Source organism: Lycium ferocissimum, chromosome 3 (assembly GCF_029784015.1).
Source record: "Lycium ferocissimum isolate CSIRO_LF1 chromosome 3, AGI_CSIRO_Lferr_CH_V1, whole genome shotgun sequence".
NCBI classification, from domain to species: Eukaryota; Viridiplantae; Streptophyta; class Magnoliopsida; order Solanales; family Solanaceae; genus Lycium; species Lycium ferocissimum.
This window is the reverse complement of record NC_081344.1, coordinates 53,908,528-53,919,622: the sequence shown is the minus strand read 5'-3', so window position 1 is coordinate 53,919,622 and position 11,095 is coordinate 53,908,528. Positions and strand designations below refer to the sequence as shown.

General features: G+C 33.6%; 1 protein-coding gene across 1 annotated transcript; it reads left to right on the top strand.

Moving 5' to 3' along the window:
* The first annotated feature begins 5,483 nt into the window (after positions 1–5,483).
* LOC132048920 (F-box/kelch-repeat protein At3g23880-like) lies at positions 5,484–6,590 on the top strand. Its single transcript, XM_059439601.1, has one exon. The coding sequence runs from the start codon at positions 5,484–5,486 to the stop codon at positions 6,588–6,590; it is 1,107 nt and encodes a 368-aa protein (XP_059295584.1).
* Positions 6,591–11,095: the final 4,505 nt, after the last annotated feature.

The following is an 11,095-nucleotide window of genomic DNA, read 5'->3' as shown; positions in this document are numbered from 1 at the left end:
CCATGATGATGTCATTGTACTCTTGTATATCATTTGTATACCGTGAGGGCTTATGTATATAGATATGGGTTGCTTTGGAGATTATATATGTTGAGGTTGAGTATGATGATTAGCCTAATGATAGGTGCTCGATAGTTAGCTACCAAATGCCGTCATGGCCCCTAGAGGTCGTGACACTTGTCAATCGGTCGTATGCAAATAGGAGGAACAATGAAACAATAAGAATGGACATACCATTCAATGTGACAGCATATGTTGCAATTACTCATAGAAGGCAAAATTACGTTTAAGGATCATATACCATTGTAATGGTGTGGCTGTTAGGAGGTCATAAAAAAATCCTTTTTTTTTTTACTTAACATAACTTCAACACTTCATAACTCACTCATTTTAATCTGTTTAACATCAATAATATGTCAATAGAAAGCTTGTAACAAGTAGATTATGAAAATATATACCACACATTGTAATTCTTAACAAGTAATTTCCAGAAATCAAATTACATCATGTAGCTTTTCAAAAAAAAAAAAAAAAAAAAGGGTCACACTTTTCAAAGATAACTTCAAAATATCATATCACTTGTTTTTAATCCATTTTAATGGGTAATTTATCAATGGTAAGCCATAACCGATCTAGTAGATTCTGAAAATATAATATTCATGCTGAAATTTCAAATATGTTATACACAAAAATTAATTTTCAGTCTTTTTAATTAAAAAAAAAAGTTATCTTTCAATAGTCAACCATTCTTATGCTTTTTCTCTAGCAACTTCACAACAATATCAAAACTGTAGTAAGGAACATGACCCAAAAAAAAAAAATTGACAGACTAGTCAAACCCTAAAATCCAAACTCATGGATTAACTTTTAATTGCAGAGAATTACTTTCTCAACATTATCTCTATCACGTAGGCATAGGGAAAAATTTGAGAATAACCAATTTTCTTTATTATCGAGACTTGTTGTAAACACATGGATACTTTTCTTTAAAAAAATGACTTTTTCATTGGTCAATCAAAGTGGAAAAGTTAAAAAAAAAAAAAAGATTCACTAGTCTTTCTTGCAGTTTTCAACGTAGAAGGAGAAAAAGAGTCTAATATAATTAAAATTATTTCCATTGTCCTTTTCAAAGTATATTACTATCTGCAATTTGTTATTCAACTTTGAACGTCGTTTCAGTTTCGAATTGGATTTACCCCAAACAACACGAAACGAATTTCAAATTCTTCCAAAAGGAAAATAGCGAAGATGCAGCGCAAACACATAAATAATCGAAAGAACTGATACAACCGTGTACTCAAATTAGAGTACACAATCTAGGCAATACCATTGTAAGAAAAGAATAACAGGGCAAGAACAACATATTGCGTACCTCTTTGATGCAAATGGGAAGTTGTTGTAATTACCACCAAAAGGATTGCCACAAGTCGAACCTCGACTTTACAGGAAACGAAGTTAGTATTACACGAAATAAATTCCTTTTCTTTGTATGTGTTTTTAGGGAGATTGAGAGAAGAAGAAATTTTGTATTGCATTCCTTATGCGTTGTTCTGCTCTTATTAAGAATGTAGGCAGAGGTTATGGAGAAGAACCCGCTTTTCTATTATCCACGAAATACAATTTCCTTTTAGTGGAAGTTATCTGATTTAAAAATAACGTTTCACATAATAACCTCTTTTGTTCTTTATCTCTACTAACCAGGTTAGGTGAGTCCACATGGAGCGATCCGCAATCCAATATCCAACAATAGATATTTACATGATTTACTTCATAAGAGATAGGATTGTGTAATATATTTTACACAATAAGCGCAGAGACTTAAATCCTTGCTTAAATTAGTAGAGTACTTGTTATTTTGGGGGCAATTGGCGCGAATGCCCTTCAAATGCGCTGGTCTTTAATTTTTGCTCCCGTAATGCGTGGTCTTTAATATTTGCCCTTTTAAGCTAAAAGATAATAAGAAAAAGACTTTACTACCCCTACCTATAACATATAAAAATCAAAGTCCGTAACTGAACCCCAAACATCCAATTAAACCTATCCATCATTTCAACAACAAACCTTTCAATCGTTCCATCGTTCCAACATTTCACGAGAATCTCCATTGATTTTGTTTGCTACAACATCGAAAAAGATAAAATACATAATATATAGCGTTTCAATTGAATGTAATTCAACTTAATTTGATGCTTTATTAAGTTTAGATTTGTTAATATTTGAAATTAACAACAAATCATCTTCTATGAACTAAACAACTGATATGCAGTTGAGATTCACATTGCAAATCATAATTTTACTCAACAACATAGAATTGATCAAATTTATTGCTTTGTTACGATTTTGATTAGTTTATACGTTCCATTTGATTAGTATACAATGCTCAATGACTTAGACTTGAAATTATAGTAACTTAAAATGACAAAAATAATCGGGCAAAGTTACGAACAAGTATGCGGAGGAGGCAAAAGTTTACTTTACAAAAGAACAAAGTATCTTTGTTAGAGGCAACTTTCATTTTCATAAGTAAAATAAAAAAAATACATAAGTGTTAAGAATTAGACAAGTATGCCGGAGGAGCGAAGTTTACATTAGAAAAGAACAAAGTATCTTTGTTAGAGGCAAACTTTCATTTTTATGAGCAAAACAAAAATTTACGCAAGTGTTAAGAACTAGAAAAGTATCTTGGAAGAGGCGAGGTTTACTTTACAAAAGAACAAAGTATGCTATTAAAGGCAACATTCATTTTCATAAGTAAAATAAAAAAATACACAAGTGTTAAGAATTAGACAAGTATGCCGGAGGAGAGCGGTGGTTTACATTAGAAAAGAACAAAGTATGCTGTTAGAGGCAAACTTTCATTTTTATGAGCAAAACAAAAATTTACGCAAGTGTTAAGAACTAGAAAAATATGCCGGAGGAGGCGAAAGTTTACTTTACAAAAGAACAAAGTATCTTTGTTAGAGGAACTTTCATTTTCATAAGTAAAATAAAAAAAAAATACACAAGTGTTAAGAATTAGACAAGTATCTTTGGAGGAGGCGAGTTTACATTAGAAAAGAACAAAGTATCTTTTGTTAGAGGCAAACTTTCATTTTTATGAGCAAAACAAAAATTTACGCAAGTGTTAAGAACTAGAAAAGTATGCGGAGGAGGCCAAGTTTACTTTACAAAAGAACAAAGTATGCTATTAAAGGCAACTTTCATTTTCATAAGTAAAATTAAAAAAAATACACAAGTGTTAAGAATTAGACAAGTATGCCGAGGAGGCGAAGTTTACATTAGAAAAGAACAAAGTATCTTTGTTAGAGGCAAACTTTCATTTTTATGAGCAAAACAAAAATTTACGCAAGTGTTAAGAACTAGAAAAACATGCGGAGGAGGCGAAGTTTACTTTTACAAAAGAACAAAGTATCTTTGTTAGAGGCAACTTTCATTTTCATAAGTAAAATAAAAAAAAATACACAAGTGTTAAGAATTAGACAAGTATCTTTGGAGGAGGCGAAAGTTTACATTAGAAAAGAACAAAGTATCTTTGTTAGAGGCAAACTTTCATTTTATGAGCAAAACAAAAATTTACGCAAGTGTTAAGAACTAGAAAAGTATCTTAGGGAGGAGGTAGAAGTTCACTTTACAAAAGAACAAAGTATCTTTGTTAGAGGCAACTTTCATTTTCATAAGCAAAATAAAAAAATACACAAGTGTTAAGAATTAGACAAATCTCTGTAGGAGGCGAAGTTCACTTTACAAAATTACAAAGTATGCCGTGAGAGGCAAACTTTCATTTTCATAATCAAAACAAAATATTATTAACAAAACAACACCAATAACACATAAGATTGCATAAAAATCAAAATTATTAACAAGACAATACCAAAAAATCAAGACACACATAAATTAACTTAATTCATGAAGTTATGTCAACAAGCATAACTTTATGCCGGAGACGGCATAACTTCGATTTCAAAAATCATAAACTCTGCGGACCCGGCATATGTTTGCCTCGACAAAAACATTCTTCAAAAAATCGATTATTAAACAAAAACGAGCGATAACAACATAAAAAGGCATTCACTGCAAAAACTTCAAAGATTCAACAAAGAGAAAACCAAAACGCATATCAAAATCAGCTAAAATATATTACGACATTCATAATGCGATATTCAAAAAATCAAAATATATACATGGGGAACGAAACTAAAGTTGAAAAAATCGTGGAGACACTATAACAAAACACTATAATTTTAAATAAAAAAAGATCAATTAAATATAAAAAATGACGAAGACAAAGATATCAATTCAACAAACAACAATTTAACATAAAAACAAATATTGAAACGAGCAAAAGATCCAAATTAAATTTTTAAGTTTTAGAAACGGATGAGATAGACACAAAAAAGAGGAGGAAAGAAGCAAAAAAAAGAAAAGAAAAGAGCAAATGACGAAATAGAAAGAGTTTTAATGGGGTAAGGGTAATTTAGTCAAAAAACTTTCATTAAACGCAATGACGAGAAGCGAAAATTAAAGAAGACATAAATGAGGGGCAAAATATAAATACCAGCCCAAAAGAAGGGCACTCCGTGCAAAAAAATGTTATTTTGGTGCACATTTAGCATACTTGGGCTGTTTGCTTTATGAACAGGTTTGGGAAGTATAATATCAAAATTAAATAACAACAGAGTTATTTAATCTATTTACTTTAGTTGTATATGTTTGGTTCATTGGACTAAATAAAATATGCATTAGAGTTTACACTAGATAAACTTGGATATTTTTTTTAACCTTGCTTTTCTTAAAGGACGTTAAGAGATTAGTTATAAGAACATCTTTGTCATGTTGTTATTCAACATTGAGTATAATATAAAAATAATATCACAATTATAACATAAATAACCCCAAAAAGTTTATATGGAATGAACAATTCAACCAACTATAAAATAAAATAATTCACATTCCTGAGATAAAAGTGGATATCTCAGAATTAAATTTGAGATTAAATTTATATTTTGTAAGGTGGGATTCAAATTTATATCTTCAACCAAATATAATACTTTGTCTGTCTAAATTTATTTGATACTTTTCGCTTCATAGATTCAAACTACATGAAATTTGACCAATATTTTAAGATATATTTTTTCAGCAAATTGATATGTGAAAAGTTGCAACTTAAAGTACTTTTTAAATATATAAAAATTTTAATCTTTAAATATTAAATTAATAAAATCTAATTTATTTTCAAAATTTAGTCAAATTGACTCAAAAAGCAAAACCTATCACCTAATTAAGCACGCGAAAACATAAATTTAATGCCAAACTACCTGAACTTTCACCTTGTTGGTGAGGGTTCGAATCCCCACATTGTAATCCCTCCTAAATTTCCCCTTCCCCACCCCCCTATGTAATAAAAATAATTTAAAAAAAAAAAAAAAAAAAAAAAACCCTTTCTTACTACCCCACGCCAGATGGAATTCCGGGCAAGAACATCAATGGCCCATGAATCAGACTCACTGCCACTTCTTCCCCAAGAAATAATATTTGAAATACTGGTAAGATTACCCGTAAAATCTTTGTTGAGGATGAGGTGTGTTTCTAAATCTTTGCTTTCTCTCATCTCAGCTCCCAAATTCCTCAAAACCCATCTCAAATTTTCAACCAAGAAACAAGGTTTTGCTCTTCTTTTTAGTAGCTCTTATGAAAACACCCTAACATTTGACACTTGCTCTCTTTATGCAATTATGTATTATCAAGAATCTCCCCATATACCTGATGAGCTTCATTTTCCTTGCAAAGAGCCATTTGTTCACTATAACGTTGTGGGCTCGTGTGATGGATTGTTCTGTATTTCTGGTGGTTTACGCGACCTATTTCTATGGAATCCGTCTATAAGAGAGTTGAAAAAATTGTCATTTTCAGGTAGTAAGGTGCATAATAGTTCGTATGTGGCTTATGGTTTTGGTTACAATGAGTGTCAAGATGATTACAAAGTTGTACAAGTTGTGGGAAGTTCGCATAGTCACTATGGGTTTCAGAATGAATTTAGGATTTATAGTCTAAGAACTAATTCTTGGGAAATGACTAAAGAGTACCCAAGTGTTATATTTTGCAATGATCCTGCTAAATTTGTAAACGGAAGACTTCATTGGATCGCTATGCGTGTTAGTGATAAGAGTGACTCATGGTTTGTCTCTTCATTAAACCTCGTAGACGGGACATATGATAATGTAGCATTGCCCGATCTCGTTGATGGTAATTCTGATTGGGAATTAGGGACTTTAGATGGTAATCTATGTGTATTTTGCGACTATTATAAGGTCCAGATGGATGTGTGGGTAATGAAGGTGTATGGACTTGTGGAGTCATGGACTAAGGTGGCTTCAATCCCTTATTTTACAGCTATTGAGCATTCAATTTTGCCAGTTTTCATCTCCCATAATGATGAAATATTACTGCAACACGGTTCAAGTTTATTGCTATATAATTCAAGACACAACAATTTCAAGCATCCTCAGGTTCAGATCCATCATGGTTATGGAATTCAATTTAGTCTGTACACAGAAAGTCTTGTTTCGCCAAATTTTGTGGAGGAAGTTTGATAAGCTATGGATCTATGGGGGAAGGATGTAAATTTGTGCTATGGTCTTCCTTATGTAGTCTTGTGCGATAATGATAAACTAACAAAATCTACACTTGATGATAATGGATTTTGGCAAAGAGAAGAAAAGTGGAAAATTTTGGCTCTTTGGCAGACAACTGGATCATCAAAAGGACTAAAGTCCTTTGAATGTTAGTATGACGCTTATGGCAGGAATTGGTTCTTTTAAAATTTCGTCCTTTACAAAAGAAGGTGACACCAACAAAATTGGCTCTTTAGAATCTTAAAATTCAGCACGGAAGTTCCTCCATAGTTTTATTTATTTCCCAACTGTCTCTGACTTGATGGTTCGAATGCAGTGCAAGCGTAGTGGCCAACATGCTATGGAAGTTCCTCCAAAGTTTTATTTATTTCCCAACTGTCCCTGACTCGATGATTCGAATGCAGTGCAAGCGTAGTGGCCAACATACTTATTGTGGAAAAGGAACCGCTGGTTTGAATACTACCTTCTGCAGGGAAGCACAAGATTGAGAGTTGGAGTTCCATGCCATTTTGCCAATTAATTGAAGCTGACAAAATCAGATGGGACGAGTTTATATAGTAATCTGCAAGGAATCACCAATTTTCTATCCTTTCTTAGCAGTACATTATAGTCAATTTGGGACAAAGTGAGTTTCATTACATAATGCTAATGAGTAAAAGCTCTAAGAAGGGATACTGTTTTCATAGAACCGTGTCTTATAATTCTAAAAGTTGCATGACTATGCATGATGACCTATTAATGTTTTTCTTGCTTTTTTCAACTTATGAACATTCCAATATCATTTTGATAGCTTCAAAATATGTTTTTTTTTTTTTTTTTTAAAGAGAAGCCATGCTGCATATAGTTTTGTCTTATACTTCTGATTTCTGTGACCTGTGCATCTCCTTTTTTTTTTTTTTTCTTTTCATGTCGCGCTAAATAGAGCTCTCTGGACCAGGTTCCACTGCTTTTAGAGATAAAGAAAAGATGTTATACTTCAGTGTTATTCCATTTAGTATAGGTATACTCAAAATTAAGTGTTGTTTTGTTTCTGTTACAGCTTGAGGAAGGCAACATTGAGTATCATTTGTAACTCCCCAGTCCCCACCTTAGCAATTTTATCCTTAGTACTAAATCTGCTGTGTACTAGTACTAAGATGATTAAATGTAGTCATAGTGTGGTGCATTTCTCTTTTACCAGCTAATATAGACCAAGGAACACTATTTTCTTCTTCTCATATGCTCACAGCACGTATTTTCTTAATATTCTATACCATGGGTGTCTCAGAAAAACAATCACCCTCCCTTTCAACTTTTAATATGCTCTGAAATTCATCTGCATTTAACTTTGTACTTCTTGCTGCTGCAAAATAAACGTCATTGCTAATTGTATTGAATTTAATTGGTTAATGAGGTGTACACAAAGAGCTTTACTTCTTTCAGTCTCCTATCATAAGGATAAAAGGTTTTTCATCACCCCAAGCATGTATATGTAGGTTCGTGTTCTAGAGAACTTCCCAATGTGTGTTCGTAGGTCTATGACCTCAAGTCTCAATATCCTGTTTAACTGATGACTTCTTTTTGTAAACTTGCCCAAGTTTTGTGTGTAATCGTTGGTTTTAACTTGCCTAAGATTAAAGTATAAAAATATTAAACATAGCAGTATCATAAGTGCTTGCGGTTCCATCGAATGGAATAAAAGGTACTTTTTTTGTTATTACGACAAATCAATCGGATAATATAATTGACTGCTCGTTAGATAGCACCGCATCTTCTTAGAAGTGACAGTTATTTGTGAAGCATCTACTGTTAAAAATTGAAACTCGGTATTATTTCTATATCGGAAACAGCCTCTCTACCTCCCAAGGTAGGGGTAAGGTCTCCGTACACTCTACCCTCCCAGACCCCATTTCGTGGGATTTCACTGGGTATGTTGTTGTTGTTGGAATTATTTCTATATCAGAATAATACGGAAGTAGAAGTCGTGGAATGCCCTGCATGTTTCACTTGTTTTCATCACTACAATATCCCTTGTTTCTGTCACTACACTATCTGCTCCTCAAAATTTAGACATAGTGAATTCTTAGTTGAGAGTTTGGGTTCTAATTACTTAACTCTACTTATGCTTGCTTTTTACACACATACGCATATATATTGGCAAAGGGTCAAGTATACTCTTGTACTATGCAAGTTTGAAATCCAAAATTTTCTTATGCAAGACACTTCACTAAAAGACCCCAAAAAAGCAAGAAGAGCATAACAAATTATATCAACTAGGCTATATTTTTATTAGAGGTTTTGGTTTGCCAATTCTTCCTTGGAAAGGTTTCCTTTGGTTCTCCTTGTTGGAGTGTGAATTTTACAAGAGTCACATTCTATAAATTCAATAGAATTCAAGAATCTGTATCACATTGCAGTTACAACCATGGACATATTGTCTGAATGCCTCATTCACAAAATAGTCTCTTAGTTTTGCAGAAGCAGTCAAGATGACCATTTTCTCCAAAACATGGCTACAAGTCTGGTCCGCCCATCCCAACTTGGAATTCACCTTTGAATATGTCAAAGGCAATAATAAGAAAATAGTGGATCAAATCATGGAGAGATATAGGGACAGTAAAATCCCCATAGAAGTTTTTAACTTTCAATTTCAGTTTCTGCTTATCATCGTCCTCTTGCTTTCACTCGGATGGATAAATGGCTCGGCATTGCTCTTCAGAATGGTGTAAAAGATCTGGTCTGTAATGTTTCTGTCCCCTCATACCCCTTGCCTATTTTCACATTCTTGGCAGCAAATTCTTTAAGAGAAGTTGTTCTCTGGGGATGTAATCTGATGGATCTTACATTATCTACTAGTCAAGCAGCAAGCTGCCATTCTTTGAGAAAACTTTCTCTATCTGATGTTTGTTTAGATGACAACTTGCTTCAGACTCTGCTCAATTGTTGTCCATTGATTCTCGATTTTGGCATTGTGCATTGTCTTATTAGTAGAAATCGGGACCAAAGTGTTAAAATCCAGGCACCAACTCTAGAACACTTGTCTTATTCTGGATGTCGTTGGAAAAAACCCCTGTATTGGATATTGTTGAATGTCAAAATCTTTAAAGATATCATGTATGAGGATATCTAAAGGATTTCTCTAGCATCTCAATTCCTTTGAGAGATTGATATTATGTGACCTTTCTACTGGGTTGCAAAGGTTTAAAATTTGCAGGAGTCGGTCCCTAAGTTCTTGGCGATTGAGGATTGTACAGGCTTATGTGACCTTTCTACTGGGTTGCAAAGGTTTAAAATTTGCAGGAGTCGGTCCCTAAGTTCTTAGCGATTGAGGATTGTACAGGCTTACGGGAGATTGATGTTCCAAATTTGGCATCACTTAAGTATAGGGAGATCAAATTCCCTGAGCTTATAATTGCAAAAGAGTTTGGCTTATTGAAGAACTCACTTAAGTATAGGGAGATCAAATTCCCTGAGCTTATAATTGCAAAAGAGTTTGGCTTATTGAAGAACTCACGAATACGTCTTGATCGCTTGAACGATTTAAATGTTGCATGGTTTGGTGAGTTGAGGAAGTTTCTATCAAACTCGATCTCGTGGTCTCTAGTTTCCTCCGCTTTGACGAATGCAATGAGATCAACACGAAAGATCTGGAATTGCACTATACAGTTGCAACGCCCGAACTGGACGTTTTAGTTGTACATATAGAGTTGTCCGGGTACAGTTACTCAACCTGCTAGTCCATACTGGTACAGTTGTACTGAACTTAGTAGATACAGTTGTACTGAACTTAGTAGATGCAGTTGTAGCATGTTATATTTCTTCTGAGATGAAGTGTTTCGTACTGATTGTTTGTGGCTTAAACCACTGTGCTTGATCATTCCCTTGTTTTTGGCAGGATGTTCATAGATGAAATCCTCGATTCAGTAATCCCACTCACAGTAGAATTAGGAGTGAGACATACCTTCAAAATTTATTTGTTGACTAGTTTGTACAGGATGGCATCCTCTTGGTGCCAATATATTTGTTATGAAAAGGGATCTGTTGTTTGAAATAAAACCTTTCTTCAGTTGGGCTGCTTTGTATTCAACAATCTTTATAAGACTTGTCGTTTTAGTTTGATAAGCCTTTTGAATCAGTACAGCATGAGGTCTGACAGATAGAGATAGTTTGCTGGTTCTAATGTATGGACGACCTTACTTGACAAGATTTGTCTATAGGCTCGTATTGCTCTAAGAGCACCGAGCAAATTGTAAAGGGTAAATGGTTGTTTCCCAAATAAATGTGTTCTTACCGTTCCTGGAAACATGTTAGAAAAAAACATTCGGATTCAACGTTGAAACCTAACCGCAAGATGAAAGACATGACCAGGAGCGGCTTGCAATTTAGCTTGATATCTCCTAATACCAAATGAAGATGCTGAATCTTTTTTTTCTTTCTTGCTATTTCCTGTTTGGAAGCTACCAATCTTCCACACCCACATCCCA

Excerpts from the sequence above, each read along its gene's own strand:
- LOC132048920 (XM_059439601.1), top strand. The coding sequence starts at position 5,484 with ATGGCCCATGAATCAGACTCACTGCCACTTCTTCCCCAAGAAATAATA.